The 25,189-nt window shown below is 22.8% G+C and overlaps 2 protein-coding genes across 3 annotated transcripts in view; one reads left to right on the forward strand and one right to left on the reverse strand.

Annotated features, from left to right (window-relative positions):
* Window positions 1-11,367: 11,367 nt before the first annotated feature.
* Window positions 11,368-17,333, forward strand: LOC122503710. The gene is made up of 2 exons (XM_043614370.1): window positions 11,368-12,910; window positions 15,878-17,333. The coding sequence occupies exon 2, from the start codon at window positions 16,051-16,053 to the stop codon at window positions 17,065-17,067; it is 1,017 nt and encodes a 338-aa protein (XP_043470305.1). The 5' UTR covers window positions 11,368-12,910; window positions 15,878-16,050; the 3' UTR covers window positions 17,068-17,333.
* Window positions 17,334-22,164: 4,831 nt separating this feature from the next.
* Window positions 22,165-25,189, reverse strand: part of LOC122503703 — a 63,806-nt gene continuing 60,781 nt past the window's right edge. For both annotated transcript variants that reach the window (XM_043614350.1, XM_043614349.1), the window contains one exon: window positions 22,165-24,448. In XM_043614350.1, the coding sequence (XP_043470285.1) occupies window positions 23,931-24,448 (518 nt within the window). In that variant the 3' untranslated portion in view covers window positions 22,165-23,930. The remainder of the gene's footprint in view (window positions 24,449-25,189) is intronic.

Below are 25,189 nucleotides of genomic sequence, written 5' to 3' on the forward strand. Positions count from 1 at the left end.
ATTAGTAAACTTTAAGTTATTTTATTTGTATTTATTTTTGAGCATTTCTTATCTTATTTATTCTTAAATTTATTAATTTTTATAAAACTTTTTGTGACTCTTTAAATATTTGTAAAAATTACTGACTGTTATAAAAAGCAAGAACAAAATTAAATATTTACAATCTTTATGATTTATTTTTCAATATGTGAAGCAATATTATTGCAATATTTTAATTTGCAGAAGAATTAAAAAAATTTCGTCTATTTGAACGTTCAGAACTTTAGGGAAGTTAATTTATTCATTTTATTAAGTTTATTATTTTTATAAATTTATTAATCTTTATTAAATTAAATGGAATTTACAAGCAATAACCACTTTTGATGAAGGGTTTGCTGAACGCTTAATTAATCTAAAAAAGTTTCTAAAAATTTTATTACTATAATGAATATTTGAAAAAGTCAAGAATTTCAAACAATAAGAGAATCATTAATGGTACGAAGTAATGATATCTTTTTTATAAGGAAACCGTAATTGTAGTTTATTAAATGTAAAGAACTGGAAATATTGTTCTTAATTTTCTTCATTTCACTATATTTATGTATTTTTCAATTTAATTTATTTATTTTATTTGTTGATGAATAGAATTTTATTCGATTATTTTATTTTTGATTTATTTTAATTTTAATTTTATTTATTTATTATTTTCTTAATCAGGGTTGCCACAAGTCAGGAAAATCAGGGAATTTAGAAAAATTTTTCATTTAAAATTTTTAAAAATTCAAAGAGTCACAATCGAATGTATATATTCTACTTCTATTTTGTAAAAATGACTGAATTTTTATAAACAAGTAATCGAAATTCTGTTAAATAAATGAAATTTACAGGAATTTGTTTAAAAATAATTGAAGTTTTAAATAATTCACTGACATTTTTGAAAATAGTGGAGATAAGTTCGACATAGTAAAACTAATTTTATTTTTATTTATTATATTTTAAACTAGCAAAAGTTACGCGCGCTAGCGCGCGGAACGTGATGTTCAATTTCTTATTGTTAAGTAAATTACAAAGTTTTTTATTTTTAAATATATAAATTTTTTAAATAACTTCATAATCAAAATTTTTTAAACTCACTTATTAAGTACAAAATTAATTATTAAAGTTCATATTTTCAAAAATTTTAATAAAATTTTGATACATACATCCTTCTAAACAATTCAATTATTTTTTTAAATAGTAAAATCTTTACAAAAATTCAATTATATTCAAAACAATTTTAATTGAATTCCTCAAAAGAATTCAATTTTTTAACACATTTCGAAAAAATTTAATTTTTTTCTAAAATTTTAATAAATCCTTTGAAAAAATTCAATTATTTTTATAAATAGTAAAATTGTTCGCAAGATTTCAATTAATTTTATAAATAGTAAAATTCTTTGCAGGAATTCAATTATTTTCAAAACAATTTTAATTGAATTCCTCGGATGAATTCAAATATTTTTAAATATTTTCATAAATTTCAATTCTTTCCTAAAATTTTAATAAATTCTTCGAAACAATAAAATTCAATTATTTTAATAAATACTAAAATTCTTTGCAGGAATTAAATTATTTTTAATCCAATTTAAATAAAATTACACGAAAGAATTTAATTATTTTCAAAAATTTCCATAAAATTCAATTTCAACACAAGAATTTAAAATTTTCTAAGAATAATTCAATTATTCTTAAAATATTTTTAAAAAATTCTATATAATAATTAAATTACTTTCAATGCAATTTTTAAATATATTCGTCAAAAAAATTGAAAGAATTCAATTCTTCTTCCTAAAATTCAATTGCTTTCAAAATTTTCAATTAAAACTATTAAAGAAACTCCATTAGTTTAAAAAAAATTCAAAGAAATTCTCAAAAGAATTTAATTAGGATTTTTAAAAATTTTAATAAAATTCTTCGCGAGAATTCAGTTATTTTGTTAAATAATCGAATTATTTGAAGAAATTCTATTATTATCAAATTTTTGATAAAATTCTTTGTAACAATTCGATGATTTTCAATACTTACATGAATTTTAAAATTAAAAGTATTTGAAAAGAAAAATTATAAAAAAGTTAAGAAACAAAAAAGCAAACAACAACTAACTTCAAACTGCGAACAGATTACCGGAACATGTACATACTTTATTATTATTAATTAAATTTTTGTTTCTTTTTTGCTTCTAAATATTTTTTTTATAATTAAATTCATTGAATTTTTTTATAGGAATCAGGTAAACAGTTAAAATTCTATCTGAAAATCAGGGAAAAGAGAATTCAAAATTTTGTGGTAACCTTGTTATTCGTTTTATTTATTCTATTTGCTTCATTCATTATTTTCTTCATTCGTTTTATTTTATTTGCTTTACTCATTATTTTCTTTATTCGTTTTATTTTATTTGCTTCATTCATTATTTTCTCTATTCGTTTTATTTATTTATTATTTATTAATTTTCTTATTTATTTTTTTTAGTTTATTTATTTTGTGTATGTATTTATTGTTTTGTAATATTTCCCAAAATAATTACATTAGCAGTAATTTTATAAGAAGAAAAGAAAGAAGAAATAAATTTAAAGGCTTAATAATATCTAAATATTAATTTAAATGCTCGATAATAAATTTAAAAATGAAAATGGTCGTTCGAAAAGGTTTTTAAAGATGAACTCGGATGAATATAAATATACAGGTGGCACGAAAGGACAGATTAACATTTGAAACCATTCCATTTATATAAAAGGTTCGTAACATTTTTTCGAGTATTTCTTTCCGCATGGTTCGAAAAGTCACGAAAGAACTTTGGTTGTTGGGACTGTAGGCAATTTTCTGGACAGCTGCCGCGACCGTTGGACGCGTGCCTCAATCGTAACAGCTGCCCCAATACCGATGTTAGTTGTATATGAATGCGCACATCGAAATCCTTATCGATATCCTTCGAGAGTCCTTTTAAACTGGTGCAACGGTCGAAAAGTCATCAACAATTTTTACCATTTGTTTTTCCTAAATTTTTATTCTATTCTATTCTGTTATATTATTAAGTATATTCTTATCAAATTAGAAAGAATTTTTTTTTACTATTATTCGTTTTGAGGGAACAAAAATTTTCGTTTTTGAGGGACAATAAATTCTGTTAGTGGGGAAAAATAATTTTCTTGAACCAGATTCAAAACGTAAAAAAATAAATAGTTTACGTGAAAGTACTTTTGTTGTTTTTTATGAAACTATGAAAATAAGGTTCGTAAAAAAAATGTTGACAGCCTTTAGAATGAACGTAAATTTAAATTTATCTAAAGAAAAATGTTGTTGTTTCCCTTGATACCGATTTATTTTTACGTTACATAAAATATGTAATGAACCGATAAATCTCGATGTTGTAGTACAAAGGCGTGTGCACGATCGTTGGATTTGTTCCTTAAACATAAAATTAAATTTAACAAGTAATTTTGTAGTCGTGATAAATTATTTTATCCGTCATTATTGCTTCATGTTTACAAGATTCGAAGTACTTTCTAATTCAAGTCATCATCATAGTCATCATTTGTATTTTTTTTTTATTTATCGATCAAATAAATATTAAAAAATTTTTTTCATTTTTTCTCTGCATGATTTCTATATTATACCTAAGTATACGGTATTTTTCACAAATTTACTGAACTGATTGAAAAACATTTCCTCAAATATTCATTTCTTCAAAATATTCACTTTTTTATATCATTTTTGTCATTATTAGTTCAAATGTTAGTTATTTTAGTTTATTTTATTATTAATAATAAAACAATCAGTTCAAATTTAGAAAAAAAGAATCAGTTTTCTAAGTTACCATTTTTGAATCATTTCAAGAAAAATTTGAATTTAAAATAATTTGATTCTTGTATTAAATTTTTGGAAATAATTGAGGCCTTGGATCCAATAACTCGCCCGACGCTCGGAGGAACGCGCAACTGCCAGTCAGTGAGCAGTGAGCGCCTCTGGACCACTCACTGCTACCCGACTGGTATTAGCGCGTGGCTTCGAGCGTCGGGCGAGTTATTGGATCCAAGGCCTCAATTGAATTGTTTCACAGAATTTTATTATTAAAATTTTTGCAAATAATTAAATTCTTTGGAGAAATTTAATTGAAATTGTATCAAAGATAATTGAATTCTTATAACAAATTTTATCATAATTTTTTTAATTAATCGAATTTTCTTGAGAAATTTTTTTTTAAATAATTGAATTTTTTCGAGAAATTGTATTAAAATTTCTTCCAATATGTAATTTTATTACTTACATGAAAGTATTTGAATTTTTGCAAAGTAGTTTATAAACATTTTTTAAAATAATTGAATTGTTTTCAATAATTGTGATTGAAATTATTTAAAATAATTCAATTTTTCTAAAGAATTTATGAAAATATTTATAAATTAATTTATGGAAATTTATCAAAATAATTAAATTTTTGTCAAGTATTTTTATTTTGAGAAATTTAATTGAAATTGTATTGAAAATAATTGAATTCTTATAAAGAATTTTATCATCATTTCTAAAATTAATTGGATTCTTTTGAGAAATTTTATTAAAATTGTTCTACCAAGAATTTTATTAAAATTTTTTTAAATAATTGAATTCTTGCTGAGAATTCTATTAAATTTTTTTTAAATAATTGAAATTTTTCGAAGAATTTTATTAAACTTTTTGAAAATAATAATTGAATTTCTACCAAATAGTTTTTAATTTGTTTTAAATAATTAAATTTTTGCCAATAATTTTATTATTTATGAAAGTAATTGAATTCATGCGAAGAATTTTATTAAAATTTTTTGAAAGTAATTGGATTATTTTCAATAATTGTATTAAATTTGTTGAGAATAATATTGAATTTCTGCGAAGAATTATATCATAATTTCTGAAATTAAATGAATTCTTTTGGAAAATTTTATTAAAACTGTATTAAAAATAATTAAATTTCTGTTAATAATTTAAATTTTTGAGGAGAATTTTTAAAAAAATTTTTGTAAATAAGATTTTGAAATATTTTTTAAATAAATATTAATACTATTTTTAAATATTGATATTTAAATATTATGTTCAATACTGTTTGTATAATATTTGTTTAATATTATGTTATAGTAAAATACATATAGGGTAGAGTGGGGCATTACTATTCGCGGGGCGTAACTATTCTTTGTCCTGGAGAGAAAACTATTCAGCCGATTAAAGTTTTTTTTACACTGTATACTTGTCATGTGAAATAAACATTGTATGCCACATTTGAGCTTCTAGCGCCATCTATCATAGGAGTTAGGTACCCAAATGTGATTTTGATATACTCGCTTACTTGTTTTCACTCATTTAGTCTGCCATTGTAAATAGTGATAAACGGTCGAAAAAATTATCGGAGAAAATATTTCCAAAGTCAAATTTAGTGCTGAACACGAATATCATAATAGATTTTTGATATTCTATTGTTCAAAAATTTTACAAGTGTTTTTTCAAAAAATGAGCGGATGGGGCGTAACTATTCTTCCACTGATGACAGCAAAAACTACAAAACAGTGTATTTTTTTTTATTCTCCTTGTTTCTAGGTTAGAATGGTAAGAAATTGTCAGAAAAAAACCAGAAAAAATCCTTCAATTAACAAATTATTTTTTATATTTTTTTAGTATTATATCATTAATAGCTGCAAGAATAGTTACGCCCCTCGTTTTTTTCGACATCAAAAAAAAATTTTTTTCGTAAAATCGCTGTAGTTCGGAATAGAATCGAGTTACAGCAAAATGATACATGGCAAAATTGTAGCTAAGAAGTCAAGCTTTCAAACGGTTCTACTCATTTTTTTATTTTTTTTTAAATACATTTTCTAGACTCAAAAATCCAAAAAAGAATAGTAATGCCCCACCCTACCCTATATTACATTACTTAAATAAATATTATAAAAAAATTGGTATTACATGAATTAATATTTAATTTTCTTATTTAAAAAATATTCATTTTTATTTAAGTTTAAAAAGAAAAAATTTAAACAATGAAATTCTAAATTTCAATATCCCAAATTGTTATTTAAAAAAATAAAAATTTCTTCATAAGGAGAACATAAAAAGAATGAATTATTTAATTCTATGCTTTTTCTTTCATTTTTCTTTACGTTCGTTTTTTTTTTTTTTGCTCAACTTTCCTTAACAGGTGTCGAGCGACTCGTTTTTATTCTCGTCTAAGTTAATCCGGTTTTTGATCCTTTAAGAGAAGTTTGAAAAAATACGTAAAACTGAAATTCAGATGTGCTCCAAACACATTTTCAGGAATGCGAATGATATTTAAATGTGTAAAAACCAGATTTATAAACTGCATATATACACGTTATTAATATAGTATAAATTACTGAAAGAATGTGTAATTAACGAGAAAATTTCACCGAAAAAAATGTATTCTGTAATTAAAAATATTTATTTTTATATAGCAATATAAAAAATATTTTATAATTTACACTTAAATTTAGTATATAATACTTTCCTTAAAATTAGAATATAATCTTAATATATTAATTAATATACTAAAATATTCTAATATGAGGCATTTTACGTGAAATGTCCTAAGTTGAAATTTCAACTTCTTGAAAAAAATTGAAACTCAGGGAATTTGTTGTTCTATCAAGTAGAAATGTGACCCAAAAAATATTTTTGATTTTTTCGAAAATTTGGAGGGGGCAGAGGGGGGTCAATTTGACCAATTTTGCTAACACCGACTACTTTGTGAATTTTTTCTGAACATACTTGTAATGGGAAAAATTTTTTAGAATATGTTTCTGAAAGGTTTTTTGTCCTCCTTCCAATGGTGTATTTTATTTTTTAATATTTTAAAAATTTACCCTAATTTTTGATAATTTATATTTAATTTTCAATTTCCCAAAAAAGCGGTCCGTTTTTTTTTAAATAAATTATTGCAAATGAAAGCTGAGGTTTTTTCCTATCGGCATGTAAATTTTCAGAATGACCTTTTTTTTTGTTTTTGAGTTATTAAATTTCAAAGAATAAATTGCGTCGCGGGCGCCTCGCCTCACGCCGGTTGCCACGCGGCTCAGTGCAACCGCGACGCAGCGCGCCGCAATTTATTCTTTGAAATTTAATAAAGAAAAACAAAAAAAAGGGCATTCTGAAAATTTACATGCCGATAGGAAAAAACCTCAGCTTTCGTTTGCAATAATTTATTTTCAAAAAAAAAGCGGACCGATTTTTGGGAAATTGAAAATTAAATATAAATTATCTTGATAGAACAACAAATTCCTCGAGTTTCAATTTTTTTCAAGAAGTTGAAATTTCAACTTAGGACATTTCACGTAAAATGCATATAGGTGCTAAGAATAAATATTGCATTCAGAATACATTTTTTCAGTCTTATAATTATTGTTCTCGCACTAGTTGGAAAAATTTAAGAAAATAAAAATTTTATTTTTTCTGAAAATTATTGAAGATCCGGAATGCCACTCTATTTAGTGGAAGATCAGTAAAGTAGTCTGAAAATTATAGGACTGCCTACCGACAATTTCACTTTGTATTTTTTTTGTGCAAAGTTTTTTTATTTTAAAACCTCTCATTAAGTGTATCGACAATAGAGATAAAAGTACGTTTTATTTTCTACTTGAATGCACTTCATTGATTGACTTTTTTTTATCCCCCTTAAAAACTCTATGGTATCGAGAAAGTCAGTATGAATTTTTATTTTTCATACCTTGAATATATTTCTATATTTTAATATTTAAATATGGAATTTTTATTGTCATTTTTATTCTATTTTGATTTCTCCTGAAAAAATCTTTTTACGAAGAATCTTTTTTTCTGGATTTTTTGTACTAAAATAGATTTTCTAACTACATTTTTTTGGAGGGTTTTTTTCTGTTACGAATAAAGAGTCATAATAAGCTGAAATTATAATAATCTTTATGAAATTATGAAGCATTAAAGTTAATTTAAACATCTTCACTCTTTAACTTGAACTCAATCACGTAGTAATAATGAAACACGTGTTTATTGTTCAGAGAAAAAAAAACAACTTTCTCTAAAGGAACAAAAGATTTTTATAAGTTACGTATTTGACACAAAAAAATGTTACTTTGTCTTCAAATCTGAAAACTATTAAATGATTAATAATTAATTAAATTGTAGAAATTAATTACTGATTAATTAAATTGTAGAAATTAATTACTGATTAATTAAATTGCAGTAATTAATTTACTAATTAAATAAATTTTTGAAATTAATGACTGATTACTTAAATTACAGTAATTAATTTTCTAACTAATTAGATTGTAATAATTAATTAGTAATTACTAATTAAATAAATAAAAGTAATTTATTACTTTCTTTAATTAATGTAGTAATTTTTAATTAATTAGTTGAATTATTGAAATTAATTACTATTAATTTATTAAATTGTAAATAATTACAAATTAATTGAATTATAGTTATTAATTACTAATTTATTAAATTGTAATAATTAACCGCTTAAGTGTCAGGTCAAAATACAAGAAATTGACCACGCGTGTCAGGAAAAAATTAAAATTTCTGAATTAAAATAAATAGGCTTCAAATTTATTACTTGGTCAATTAAAAATTTTTTTAAATATACACCGGAATAGTACTTATTGACCCTGAAAAAATCCGAGCAACTAATTTCAAGTGAATTAAAATATAAAAAAAAAAGATTTTGGTCAAAGGCGTCAGTGACACTCCTGGACAGTTTTTGGATGACGCCTATAGGCGTCAGTGACACTGAAAGGGTTAATGTATTTTTAATGTTTTGAAGATTAAATAATAACAGAAATTAATTTATCAAAATTGTTTTCAATGAAAATCATAATAAAAAATTTGAAATTGAGATAGATTAATTCTTGCGTATAAAATTTAATTCAATTTTTGGAAATAATTGAATTGTTACACAGAATTGTATTAAAATTTTTGACAAGAATTAAATTGCTTCAAAAAATTTAATTAAAATCGTATTAAAGATAATTAAATTAGAATTTTATCATGAAATTTCTGAATTTAATTGAATGCATTTGAAAAACTTTAAAAAAATTTTGCTGACCTGAATATTATCTATTAAAATTTTTAAAAGTAATTGAATTATTTTGAAGAATTTTATTAAACTTTTTAAAAATAATTGAATTAATGCGAAAAGTTTTATTAAAATTTTTGAAAATAATTAAATTCCTTTGGGAAATTTAATTGAAATTGTAGTAAAAATAATATATTATTATAAAGAATTTTAACATAATTTTGAAAATTAATTGAATTCTTTTGAGAAATTATTATTATTATTATTAATATTATTACTAATATTATCATTTTCTGTCGTTTAAAATGTTTATTATTATTTTTATCTTTATTATTTAAATAATTTGGTAAAAAAAAACATTATAATGCTAAATCTAATCTAATTCTAATTACCTGACAATGAATTGATTTTACGGAGCCCGATAATTAAAGAAATGTTTTATTGCAAAACGATAAGCAACTACTGGGAGTAAAAGTATTATTTTGTTAACTGTGAACAATTCACTGAGTTATTTTTTAAAAAGTGGGAATTAAATTCTTTTCTAAAAGGAAGAGATCAAGTTTCCATTTTTATACATGTAAATATATATTGTTTATAAAAATGGTTGTTTTATAATGAAAAATGCAAAAATACGAGTAGTTTTTAATCATCGACTAAACGTGCTTTGTGATTAGTATATAATCAAACGTATATACACATAATCAATTGAATTCCTAATTACTGATTCAGAATTCAATCACTTAGAACGCAAACAGACATTCATTGAAACCTTGACTTTTCTCTCTTTTTTTCTCTTTCTCTCTCAAGCATGAATTAAACTAGAAACAATTGATTTAATTTTCAGTTTCCATATATATACAATATTGTTACGTTTTGTTTGTAATTTTCCACATTTAGTTGTAATTTTTATTCGTTTCGTTATATTTTATTGGTTTTTACCATCTTTTTTACTTTTTGTTCTTGAAATATTTTTATTTGAATTATTTTATTCTTTTGCAATTAATAAACTGAATTATATATGTGAGAAAAAATCATTCTTTCCGAGTCAAATAAAAAGAGAAATAACTTCTTTTTAACGTTTCGACGATAACAATCGTCCTCATCAGAAACTAAAAATTTAGAAAAAAATAAACTGAATTTTTATTTGCAAAAATTAACTAAAAATCAAATGAACAAATCTAGACGAGACATAATTATATTTTCTATTTTTGTTTATTTTATTTAATATAATTTGTTGAATTATTCTTTGAATTTAATTTAAATTACTTTTCTATTTACGAAAATTAACTAAAAAATAAAATAAACAAAATGAAAGGGGAAATAATTATTTTTCCTATTTATTTTTGTTTATTTTATTTATTATAATTTGTTTAATATTGAAAAATTAGCGTTTAAATATTTTTAACAAATGGATAAAAAAGAAAAAAAATTTCCTCTTGATTTTAAAAAAGAAATTGAAGAAACTCTTTCGTTTTTTTGTTTGTTGTGAATGTAAAAGGGATGGACGAAATATATTTCGTAAATGCTTTATAAGAAAGTAGGCAATGACGTTTAATTTATATATTATCTTTGTTCAACAATATAAAGGTCAGTCTTTCCTAGATTCTTCTACGTGTGTTGAAGACCCTGAGATATTCTGCTCGCTACGAGACCTTTGACGATAATGCTTTTCTCACACTGTTCAAATTTTTATTCCTTATTAATTTTCATTTTTGCACATTTGTCAAATTTTTTCTCAATTCTCCCTTTCTAGGCAATAATTTATCCAATTTTTTTTTCAATTCGAACAAACAGAAAAAATTTCGAATTTAATTAGGATGAATATTAATTATCATTAATTTAATTTTGTATGGAATACTTTTTTGAGGCAAAATTTGAATTTCGGATTTAAAAGATATTTTTGGATCACAATATTTTTGTCTATTTATTTATTGTTTCCTCATAGAGGAAGGATTCTATTTATATAATTATTTATTTAATTAGTTATATATTTATTTACTTATTTAGATATTTATTAATTTTTGAAAAGTAATTTCTTGTTCCAGAATTTGTCTTCCGTTTCTAATAACCCGGTTTTATTGTGTGAAAGAACAATTTGAAAGAACTCGAAACAAATGAAATAAATATAAATATATAGGTTAAAGCAATGCGATAAATTCATTTATTATAATGAGAGAGCTAAATTTAAAATTCAAAAAGAGAGAGAAAAAAAAGTGTTTTCGATTGAAATACATGGTGTGAACGACGCCTAGAAAAGCATAATATTATAGTTGCATCTATCTGTCGATCTTTTATGTTGTCCCTTTCACTGCAAAGTCGATCGCGTGGGAGGTCGACTTTGTATTTCATAGTAATTTCAACTCAGGGACTAGTCTTCGTCTCCATATAGTTCAGTTTTAAACTCCACAGTCTCTATTACCAACAAAGAGAGGATCTCTTTCTTTTTATCTCCAATTTTTCTCCTCTCTACTCGCGCGAACAATTTTCTATTCATTCCGCTTTCGTTTATTTATCATCGTGATTCGTTTATCATTCAACGTGACCTGAGAATCTCAAATCCACGTGACAAGACACTCAAGATCAGAAAATAATCAATCGAAGTCTCTTTTTCCTCCACTGAATTGTTCATTCAAGTTTTTCGTCAAAAATTTGTGGAAAAATTGAAAAATTGGAAAATTTATTTTGAAAAAGGATAATTGAATGGAAAATGAAAAAAAGAAGGAATACATTCAAGAATAGAAGATACAAGAATGAAAAATGTTAATCAGTTTTTTATGATTTCAGTTAAGAGACAAAAGTTCCTGTGATAAAATTCAGTGATCGGTGAATTGGAGAACAATTATTTTATAGGAAAGATGATTTCTCACGCACAGGAATAATGTGACTTTTGGAGCGGATGATTTGAATCGTTAATTTACTGGTTGGGACACTTTAATTACAAGGAGGAAGAAGAAAAGAAGAAGAAGAAGAAAAAGGATGGAAAAAAAGCGGTTCCAGTTATTAAATTTACCTTCAGTGACTCGTGGTTGACTCCGAGAGACAATCTTTTATTGCGCGAGTCGTGAGTAAATTTTTTTGATCCTGTCATTGTTTTTTGTTTGACACATTGCACAAGAGTTGAGCGCATATAGAAAGTCGACGTGCAGTGAAATCCCATTCTGTCGACGAGAAGATTCAATTAAGTAGCGAAACACGAGTACTTGTTTGATGATTAGCATACAACGCTAATACAATTCCGAAGATTACGAAAGTTTACACACGTATTTTGATATTATCTACGAGCTCCATAAAGGCGAACATAAAATTACATGATGGCAACTATGTAATCGAATTATTAAATCGAAAAACGAAAAGTATAACAGAGAACACATGTAATTGGCGTAATAGCTAAAACGCGGGTGGATTAAAATAAAAAAAAATATCGAAGGCGGATCAACAATAAAAAGGAAGAAGAATTCAATGATTAGAAAAGTCAATTAGGGAATAAAATTGAAAAAAAGATTATAAAAATAAAGGAGGAAAACACAAAATTTATAGATTGAGAAATTTTGTTTTGTTTAAGGAGAAAAATTTTTAAAAAAGAACGCAAAAGTGCATAAATAAATAAGGAGTGAATTTATGAAACTGGAATAAATTTTTACACGTGAACCACCAAGGCTAAAAATAAAGTGCATAATATTTTACATAAATATAAAGTGCAGAGATTTGAAAATTGTAATAGAGGATAAAGAGGAAAGGAATTAAAATTTTTCCAGAGATGAAGAATATGTGCTTAAAAAATACTAAAAACTTGTAGAAAAAGGACAAAGTGCTTTATTTTTGAATCGACAAGTGCTAAAAAATACTGCAAATTGCACGAAAACATGAGTAAGTGCATTAAATTCGAAAAGAAATTTATTTTCGAACCATAAAATCTTTTTTATATTATAATACAAAATTATTAAGCATTCAATTATTGAGAGAATTTCAGATAATTCAGATTTAAGTCGGAGACTATTTTTTTATTAATGAAACTAAAAGTAGTTTTTGAAACTAATTTATTAACAATGAGGCTTTTATTTTATTAATTAAAGTTTTAGTTTTATATCAGACAAATAGTTGATATTATTTCTAAAGATAAAAGAAATTATAATTTAATTTTTTTAATTTGAGATAAATTTTTCAAATTTATTGAAATTAGAAATTTATAAAATTGAAATTAGCATTTATTATTGGTAGAATAGAATAAAAGAAGGGTAGATTATTATTTATTAAAATAAAAATGTAGTTTTCTGTATAGTAAATTATTAAATTTATTAAATTTAATGAAATATAGAAATTAATAAAATTAAAAATAGAATTTATTAATAGAATAAAATGAAAGAATAGTATAAGGTTTATTAAATTTCATGCATAAATAGTTTATTAATTAAAATAAAAATTTAGTTTTGTATAGTAAATTATTAAATAATAGATCTTACTCTTAAACATAAAAGAAGGTTTTGAATAAACTAAATTAATAAATTTATTAAATTTATTCAAATTAGAAATTTATTAAATTAAAATTTATTCATAGAATAGAATAATGGAAAGTAGAATTTAATAAATTACATACATAAATAGTTTATTAAAAATAAAAATTAGATGTTTCGATTGTTTCTTACCTTGGCATTTTTTACATACATATATATTTTTCTTTCATATATTTTTGCACTTTCAAATTAAAAAAATATTATAACAATTTTTTTTCAATTTAGAAATAGATGCATTTTATTCATTTGAATCTTTTTTGAAGTTTTTAAAAATTTTTTGCTTTTTTTTCATATTTGGGACAAATATATATACTTTTAGAAAAATAATAATGAAATGGAATTCAATAAAATAAAAGAGAGAAAACTACAGGTAGATAAAGTTTTTAAATTAATTAATTATTTTTTAAATGAATTTTCTTTGAATTATTATGCTTGCTAATTTAATAAATTAAAAACATTTTTAGTTATTCTTTAAACAAACAGTTGTTGGCAATAATTGGATGCTATAATATGTATTTATTATTATCACGAAATATTTGTTTCATTTTGAAATTAAAGTGAAAATCCAAATGATATTAAAATTATTATTTTATTAATTCATTCATTTTAAAATTCGCTATAGCCAATATTTTTCAAAAAACAATGTTATTTTCTCTGTAAATACAATTCTCAGTTTACTTTTCATTTGAACAAGACAAATTAATTACTTTCTTGAAATTAATAATCGCATATATATTCTTATTTTTTTAATTGAAAATTAAAATTTTAAAGATAAAATTATTATTTAAAAGTAATTTTTCTTTCGAATAAATATTAATATTAAATATGATTTATAATATTAACTATGTAAATGTTATAATATATTAACTATAAATATTAAAATAATTTTAATAAACAATAAAAATCAAGAAAGTAATTGAAATATTCAATAAAATTGTTTCTGTAGTAATTTTTTGAGAAGAATTGAATGGTCATAAAATATTTTGACCCCTTTTGAACTTTTTTCCCCTAAAAATTGGCAGTTTTTGAAATGCCTGCATAATTTTGTAGAAAATTTGTTTTTTTTATTCACAAAAAAATTGACGAATGAAAAAATTGACTTCTCTTTTTTTGAACCATTTTTTGTGGAAGAAAACTTTGCCCTTAGGCTGAAAATTTTAAAAAATACTAATATTATTCGATTTTTTTTGTTTGAAATGAAAATAAATTTGTTTCTTTTTCTAATTTCAAATAATAATTTTATTATAATTTTTTAATATTTTTTTTATAAGTATAAAGAAATTATGATTTGAAACTTTTTAGAAAAATAAGCAAATGAATTTTCAAATATAAAATGTGGATTGTTATAAAAGTTTTTTTTTAGAATTTGCAGCCTAAAGATAAAGTTTAAAAAAGCCTAAAGCCTAAAGACAAAAAAATGATTCAAAAATAGTAAAAATCAATTTTTCCATTCGTCTGCAAATTCTAAAAAAAAAAAATTATTACAATTCCTTTTATCTTTTTTTTGAAACTTCATTTGTTTAGTTCTCTAACAAGTATCAGATCATAATATTTCTTTAAATATAAAAAATAAAAAATATAAAAAAATATGATAAAATTACTTATGATTTGAAATTAGTTATAAAAAGAAACAAATGTATTTTAATTTCAAACAAAAAAAGTGAATTGTAATACAAGTTTTTTTAGAATTTTCAGCTGAAGGACAAAGTTTTTTTCTAAAAAAAATGGATCAAAAATAGTAAAAATAAATTTTTTCATTCGTCAATTTTTTGTGGATACATATTTTCTACAAAATTACCCACATGGATTTCAAAAACTACCAATTTTTAGGAGAAAAAAAATTCAAAAAGGTTCAAAATATTTTATGATTATTCAATTCCTCTCAAAAAATTACTATAGAGACAATTTTTTTGAATATTTAGTTTATTTTCTTGATATAGATAAAAATATCGGTGTATCCTTCACTTATTATTTAGAAAATTTTTATTTTTTAGTGATGAAAATTTTAATATTTTTTTTAATTTTATTTAGTAGTAAACGGACTACAAAAGAATTATTTTTCAAAATTTTCCTGGTGTCGAATAAATATTAAAATAATTGGAATAAACAAGAAGAATGTAAGAAGCAAAAAAATCACGTTTTATATTTATTTTTTGTATCGACAAAATAAGAAAGAATAAAAATTGAAAAAAAGGTAAAAAAAATTCCGGTTGTAGGATTGAAAATAAATAGTTGGATTTTCACTTTAATGCTTGCACTATATATAAATATAAAATACTTAAAAAAATTGACAATAAGAAATTAAAGCAAAGGTCTCTGGTAGGTGGTTCACGGTCAAGTGCACTGAGGGCAGGAAACATCGATGGACATCCGCTGAAGGGTTCTCTGGAGTGATTTACAAAATACAATATACACACGGGACTGAGGAGGAGTTACTTTCAATTTATTTTTTTCAAAAAAGAAAATTAAATAAAAAGGGAAAATTCGTTTCTAAAGATGGAGGAGGTTTATATTATACGAATAAAAACGAAACCATTAATTTCGTCTCTTTATCCATCGGAGAGGAAATATTCAGCGACGACGGTCGGTGGTTTGGCGATGATTCACTTGGGACTCGGCATCCTTGCCCTTTTACTTGGATCGCTTGCCGGTCTCATTCAGGGGCCAATTTTGGCCCTCGTTTGCCTGGTACCGTTCATTTCCGGTCTACTAGCTTGGAAAAAATGGTACATTGACCGTAACATTGGTCTCTTCTTCTACGGCAGTCTAATATCATTGATCGTTGCACTTCTCTGCGTGGCTGCAACAATATTTCACATGGCAATAATTCTCGAGGGCAATGAAACATCCTCCTGGTCAATGGAGAGTGTTTTTAATTTTAATTCATCGAATTCATCGAATTCTTCAACTTCTTCAACTCCAATGAATTTGAATAATAATTCAAGAGAGGATTTTAAATTGTCGAATGACGATGAGGATGATTTTAATTTACCGTTTAGAAAAATTGACACATTGGATGATCTTGTCGCTGAGTCGTCAATGATTGAGGAGAAAAAAATTATCGAGCACGATGTGATTTTGAATAAAAGTGGAACAACACCGGAAATGATGAAAGTTTGGGAAAATGATGATGGATTGTTGCATTCGAAATTATTATTGGCGACAAATGTATTGGTTGCTTCATTATTGGAGGTTGTTTGGTCATTAGTGAGTGCAAGAATTGGTTTACGTGGAATGATGAATTGTGTTGAAACGAGTTGCAGTGGAAATATTGTGAACAATGATGATGATGATAATAAGAAAAAAAAACTTTGTCGTCGAAAGAAAACACAAGCGCCAAGACCGGACATACTTAGTCATTATCAGAAGAATTTCGGTAGTTTGCAGAGTTTGAATTCCTTTCAGAGTTCCATGAATTCGGGACCAAGACTTCCATTGCCGGAATCCAGTAGGGAATTTCGGGAAAGGGTCGAGAGATTCTTGGTTAATCAGGCTGCTTCACAGAACTGTTGAAAATTATACCTCGAATTTTTTTTTCTCTTTTTATTTTTCTCTTTGTTGCGAATAAGATTCTCAGTGATCTATATAATTTAATAATTAGAGAAGAATTTTAATTATAAGTTTTATTTTCTTTTTAATTTAAATGTAAGTTTGAGTTTTGTTCTCTGCTCACAAAAATGATAGATTTTTATTTAGATTATATAATATACAGTTCTGACTTTTTTTGTCTTTTTCCGTCTACTTTCAAAAAACGCGATTTTTTTTGACTTTTTTCAAATATTGCGACAAAATACCATTTTTTTTGTATAAACTGCAAATTTTTTCGATTTTTATAATGTGAAAAAAAACTGTAGTAGTCAAATCATTTAAAATTTTAAATAAGTTTTGAGAGATAATGAATTTTAGAAACTATTTAGATAATTAAAACGTTTAAAATAAATAATTAAATAAAATGAAATTATTAAATTAAATAATTGAAATTTCGTAAAATTTTATTGAAAATAATTAGGTAAAAATTGAATAAATAAATAAACCAAATTTTGAAGAATTTTAATTGCAAATTTTGAAAATAATTATCAGACAAAATTATAATTATATAAGACAATAAATAATTTCTCAAATATTTTAATGAAAAATCTTCGTAAGAATATTTGAAAATGAAAATTAATGAAAAATAGATTTAAAAAATTACATTACAATATTGTTGAAAAAACAGTTTTCAGAAAATCACTATATTTTTTTAAAATTCAATTATTTTGAATATTTTTGATTACATATATTTCAGAAAATTTAAAGATAAAAAAAATAATTACATTAAAATTTTTTTTAAAACATATTATTCATTAGAATTATTATTCAAATTTTGGAGAAAATAATCCTTTTTTAAATTTTTAATTATAATTCTTCAAAAAATTGATATTAGTTTTTTAAATTGTCAAAAAATTCTTTTAAGAAATTCAATTATTTTCTAGAAAAATTGTACAAAATTTCAAGTTTTAAGAAATATCTAATTGATAAATCTATTACCTTTAAAATTGATTTAAGAATATTTTTAAAAAACAAATTTAAAGAATTTATAAATTTCAATTATTTCCAATAATTCAAAAAAAAAATTTAATTTTCAAAAATATTGAAAAACATAATTGCAGAATTGTGTAAAAGATATAATTTTATAGAATTATTATTAAAAATTTTGCAGACTCTTTCTTTTAAGAAATTCTATTATTTTCGAAAAAATTACATTATATTATTAAAAAACTAATTCTTACAATTTTTGTATCATAATCTTTTAAAATCCAATTATTTTCAAAACATGAAGTAATTTAAAATTTTTATAAAATCGTTTTTTTGGACTTACTAAAATTTTAGAGAAATCTTGTACTTGTGTCATATATTTATAATTAAAATTTTTGAAAAACTTGATTATTTTTTATTTTCCAAAAATTCTTTTGCAAAATTCAATTATTTTAAGAAGATTTTACTAAATTATATTAGATTATTGAAAAATTCATTATCTTTAAAAAGTTATTAAAAAATAATTATGAAAAACTCATTTTAAAAATTTATTAATTAGAAAATATAAAAAATCAATTATTCTTAATTTTTCGATGATATATTTTCAATAATTCACGTTAATAATTTTGAAAAAAAACTGAGAAGTTACGAATTGCAGTTGCAGTTATTATAAATAATTGAATTCTTCTAAGAGACTAGGAAAATTGGAAATAATTGTTGTAATAATAATTATAATTACAATTGAAAATAAATTGAATTATAGAAAAGATATTTAGTTGAAAATTCTAGGAAATAATAAAATTTTGGAAAGGTTACAGTTGTATTTTTTAGAAATATAATTAAATTTCAAAAGGTATGAAATTGAAATTTAAAACATTTTAATTTTTGTAGAAAAAATTAATAAGAAGTATTTAAATATTTTTTTAACAAAAGTCGACAAAAATATTAAATTTCTGAATAATTATTGAATTTAGAAATCAATGAATGGTCAGCCATGTACAAAATAAAATTTTTGTGACAACTCTGAATGAAATAAATGATTTTTTCGATTTTTTGCATCTTTAATCGATTAAAGCGTCTCTTTTCTACGCATTAAAGTCATTTCGAGGTCTTTATATACAATTTAGAAATACTAGATGTATATTTTTGAAGAAAATCGTCATAATTTTGTAATAAAAATGTAAATAAATTATTTTACATTAAATATATTTATTTCGTAATTCTGTTGTTTTCTATAAAAAAAAATTACTGCCAATAGTTTTGTATTTCTGTATTTAATGGAATTATAATTTTGTAACGTCTAGTCTATCTCTCTCAACCGGAAATCAATAATATGGAATAATTATTCCAGAATTATTAACTCTATTATTTCTGTTCACTATTCTTTTATCTATAATTCCAGCTAATTATATTTATCTTCAATAAAAATCTCTCTAATGCTAAAATAAAACTTCGTTTCTCGATTTGGAAAATTATGAATCAGACTTTTGTTCATAAATAATTTAATACCTAGTCTTTTGCTATCGAATAGAAAAATTTTGATGGCGATCTTTAAATAATTTATAAAAGAAAATTTATAAATAGATATTTTTTTCTATTTATTATTAAAATAGTGTGATATAAATATAATATCGATAATCGACTGGTATTTTTAATTAAGCGGGAAAAGCATTGTGTAATAATTTGAAAAAAAAATTCGATAAATTTCAATATTACGATTTATCTATTCGTTAATATCTGAAATTTTAGGTAAATTGAATTTATTATTTAAAATTATAATAGAAATTTATTTAAAAATGATTGTATTTTATCAATTTTAATCTTATTTAAATGCATTTTTACATTATTTCAATGTGAATTAAAGCAATAATGTATTGTTGATTTCGATATCTTTTTGCAATCCGATATTTCACAATGAAATTGTATAGGTGCGGTGGAAAAAATTACAAACAGAAGTAACAAAAGTTTAGATCTTATAATATATTTCTATCTAATTTCATGTGTTTTAATCTCTTTTATTAATTTATTTTTCTATCGGTTGGTATTTTATTTTGTAATTATTTTATTTTCACATTCATTTCTTATTGAATGAGAATTTAATTATTGGCAAACATTATTTAAATTGTAAAATAATTCAAATATATATGTAATTTATTTAATATTTTTATGTAATATTAAATACTAATTTTTGTTGATAGTAAATAATAATTATTAATAATTAATATTGATAATAGAAATAATAATTTATCATTTAATTATTTTATTATTTAAACTTTTTATTTAAATAAAAGAAATAAAATTTATTTCATAATTAATTATTATTTTGTTAAGAACTAGTAAAAAAAAATATCAATATATTATTTTTACGAATAATTAATTAATCGTAATTATTATAATTGTTATAATAATATATTAATGAATTAAATATAATAATTTATTTTTTAATTTTTTAAATTTAATTAATAATTATTTATTATTATTATATTAAAAACTAGGAAAAGAAAAATAGCACTAATAATATATTTTTACAAAACAAAGCTTTATTTTAATTGATACACATGTTTAAAAATTCATTTGGACAACATTTTGAATTCGTTAAAATTCACAAACGTATTACCAAAATGAAGATGTTTTTTTTTTAAATTAAAATTTTTTTTTAAATTCATAGTCGCACTTTTCTTTTTGAAGAGTTGCTGTTTTTTATCCTTTTTTTTTTAGTATTTTTTCGTCTTTTTTTCGTTAGAAAATATTGATACAAGAGTATCCACAGATTTTGTGAAAATTTAATTCGCGTTATGAGAAGAAACGTGTTAATTAAAAAAAAGAAAAAAGACAAAAGGAAAGATAAAAGAATACGTAAAATATTCTCTTAATATTCTTAACGAATTCAAGTGATTCATTCTAAGTAGCACCGATTATTGTCAACTTGCATTAATATTCTAAAAATAGATAATATTATTTTATGTTCACAAAATTTGTGGAAAGTCTTATATATATACGCATTTATTTTTTTATAATATTCTCGCCAACAATTTCGATAATTTCATTTTTTCTCGAATATTTGATAATATTCTGCCAACTATTCTACTTCAAAGAAACAATACTTTTACAATTTTCTTTTTATTTAAGTATTGTCCTTGGTCCACTGGCGATTTTCAAAATTCGCCTCGATTGTTCTTTTTCTAATAAATTAAATCAATATTTTCGTTTTTTCAAATTAATTCATTAACGAATTAATATTAAAAATAAAATTAATAATAAAAATAATAAAAATAATAAAAATAATAATAATAAAAATAGTAATAATAATAATAATAATAATAATAAAATAATAATAATAATACAATAATAATAATATTAATAATTGTAATATAATAATAACATTAAAATTAGATTTATTAATAATAATGAAAATAATATTTTATAATAATTAATAATAGGACACTCAAATGAGTGTAATTTGTGACGTTGACAAATTGGCGTATTTCATTATTTTTAAATAGAAATATTTCTCTCCAAGTGCGTGTGGATTTTAAATTAATAATTATTTTATTGTTTATTGATAGAAAATAAACAGCAATCGCACAAATATTTGCTGTAAAAATAAAATTACTATATATTATAATATGCTTTCAACAAAGTTGATATGCTCACATTATTCCTATTTTATACATTGTCGGTTTTTTAATTAACAGTTTTTTTGTTTGTTTTCAAAACAAAAATTTATATTACATTCGTAATAAACAGCAATTAATTGTTACATTTTTTTTCGAAAATTAAAAATACAACAAATTTATTTTTTCCAAGTAAAAATCTATAGTATTTAAATATATATTTAATTAAATTTATCTAACTGACTCGATAAATTATTCTAATATTTTCCCCACGAACAAATAGAGCGATGTTTTTTTTTTCTTAAGAAAGAAGAAAATTGAGTTTAATTTATAAATTATAATTTATAAAATAAGTAAATTTAATTTGTAAAATTTTTTTTTATGTTTTTTCCCTGAATTTAACGTCGACATATTTTTTTCTCAGCGTCGAAAAATTTTGAGATTTTTTGTTAAGTATTTTTTAAATTAAATTTTTTATCTATTTTTTTTAAATTAAATTTTGTTTCGTTAAAATAATTTAGTTTCGTTTCCTTAAAAAAAATTGTGTTTAAATTTCTTTTTCTTAAGAGAAAAAAAAGTTAAATGCAATTTATTGCTCGCTTTTAGGAATTATTTTAGTGATACATCTAAAGCAGAAGTGTAGGTACTTTGTAAAAATGTTTGTTCATTTTGCGCTGCTAAAGAATACGACGGAAATGCTATTTTTATTATTAAATTGTAATTTTTACCTATAATGATATTAAAAAACATACGTACTTCGATCTTCTCTACTATCAAAGATCGACCCTGACTTCAATAAGAGTAAAGCACATGTTTGTACATGGACGTATCGAGCGACAGTCGGATATTAGAAAAAAAAGATGTCTCGAATATTGAAAATAATAAATTATCATTTACTGTAAATAATAAATTACTATTTAATGTAAATAATAAATAATTTACTGCAAATAATAATAAATAATGAATTACAATTTTTTCTTAAAATTCACATATTTGCAGATAATATTATTCTGTGAAGATGTAAAGTGAATTTTTAAATGTCAAATGTTTAGAATTCTAAACACCATTTACTTTATTTTTTGCTTCGTTGAAATTGACGGACGTTTTTTCTCTTTAAACAAGAATGTAAAATGTTTCCAAGTCTCATTAAGTAATTTTTCAGTCTCAAATGTTAATTCAATTTGAATTGTTTCTTGTGCGAAGACAATTTATTTGGCAGCCTTTTATCATTGACTATTTCTTTTTTTATTAATATTTTTTGATTTCGTTTTCATTTAAATCCAACTACATTTTACTTTGAAATGTAATTAGATTTTAGTTTTTACAATTATGTTTTTAGAATCATAAACAAAAATTGCAATTTTTTTTTCTGCACTTTTAGTGGACAAGTGCATTCGAGACATCTTTTTTAATCAAGTTCACGTCAATTATTTCTCGACGATTGTTTGCTAATTATAATTTAAATATTGATACACGAACATAAATAGATTTTTGCATTCGGGATGAGACGCACAGTATTTTATTATTATTACTATTATTATTATTATAATTATATTAATTAAATGATAAAAATACATTCTAATTTAATTATTATACTATATTTTAAAAACAGTCTATAGAATATGTGTTTTTATTATCACGTTACTATGCGAGGAACGTTCAAGTCAATTTTACACTCACACACACTCAGACAGACACTCACACATCACAATACGATTTCTTGCACTCATTAATTAAAAATTTCATCTCAAATTCCCCACATTTTAACATTTGTCCGATAATTTAGTTGAAATAGGAAAAACATTTTCGACTTAAATCTAACTTTTAATTTTGATTTAGAAGTAATTGTCTAGTTTTAAATTAGTCGAAATCAAATAATTGAATAATTAGATTGAAATTTCAATTAAACGAGAGTCGAAATTTTTAATTTCAACATTATATTAATGGAAGTGTGAATTATTTTTATACTCGTTACTTTTTTATGGGAAGTTTAATTTTCGTAAATTAATTAATAGTTGAACTGAATTAATCCGAGGAGAATTAATTTTTAATTTATTTAAACGGAAAGATTCAATTTCAATTCAACAAGTTAATTACTAGAAATTCGAAAGGAATTCTTTAGAGGAATTAATTTTTGGATAACTTACTAATAGTTTAGTAAAAAAAATCTTTTTCCTTATTATTAGATTAGAAGTGTGATGGTAGGAAAATGTTTAAATTTTGAGAGAAAATTTTTGGATGAGATGGTCAGACATTGACTGGTCGAACATTATCATCAGAATGTAGTTGTTGTTGTTGTTGTTGTTGTTGCTGCTGCTGTTGTTCAGCACTTTGCCAACCAGAATCTAAAGTTGTCGAGTCACTTAAACAACATTGGGGTGATTCTTCTTCCTTATTGTTTATGTAGTCTCTGTATTCTCTCTCCCTGTTTCTGTCTCTCTCCCGTTCCCTTTCAATATCATTTTCACGAAAATAAGCCGACGTTGTGGGAGTTTCTTTATGCTCCTCATCGACTTTTGATGAATAGTACGCATAACGTCCTTGTTGAATTACTTCATATTGTGCATCTGGTGCTAAATATGGACCTCTTGCATTTCTTGATTCTTCTGATGTTGTGTTTGAGTAACTATTTGATGGAAGATCAACGACACCAACACCAACAACGCCATCGGGTGGAAGTGGAAGAGGATGTCGCGAGCGTTTTGACAGCTGTCGCTTGCCAAGACGAGTTGTCAGATAATCCACACCCTCGGGACGTTCAGCAGCTAAAAAATGTTAAATTCAATTAAATTTTTCTTCCTTTTTACTTTCTTTCGTAAATTCCAAGACAATATTTTTTTAAAAAAGATTTTTTTCATAAAATGTTAGTTATTTGAATTTTTTTCTATATTTATTTATTTTTATCTTTTCTTAACTTATTTTTAAATTTATATGTATTTTCCAAGGATCGCATTTCGTTATTTTACCTAATCTCCTTTCTTATACTCTTTTATCTCTTTTTATAGCCATCAATTAATGAAAACCACTAAATCACCTAAAATCGTTCATATTCTTCACTTTTCCATTTTATTTTAAAGAAAAACTTACAAAAATTGTTTTTTTTTATGTAAATTAAAAAATCTGTTTAGTTATGTAGAAGAAAAAATTTTTACTTTGGAATATTTACATTAAGCAGAAGTTGCATTAGACAAAATTTACATTTAGAGAATTTACAATAGGAAATATTTATGTACATTTAGCAAAATTTACATTTACAGGGTTGACACAGATCAGGGAATTTTATAAAAAGTACTGAAAAAATATTAAATTTCTAGAATTGATAAAAAAATAAAAAATTGTTGTGTCCAGCAGTCCTTGAAAATATTAAAAAGATTTAATTCTTCTTGAAATTTTTTGCTTTTTTTGTCTTATAAAGTTTGAAATCATAAAGAATAATAATAATAAGAATTTAACTTTAAAGAATAATTATTTCATATTCATTTCCTTTCATTTTATTATAAACGGGT

This window comes from Leptopilina heterotoma, unplaced genomic scaffold (assembly GCF_015476425.1).
Source record: "Leptopilina heterotoma isolate Lh14 unplaced genomic scaffold, ASM1547642v1 Lhet_27, whole genome shotgun sequence".
Classification (NCBI taxonomy): domain Eukaryota; kingdom Metazoa; phylum Arthropoda; class Insecta; order Hymenoptera; family Figitidae; genus Leptopilina; species Leptopilina heterotoma.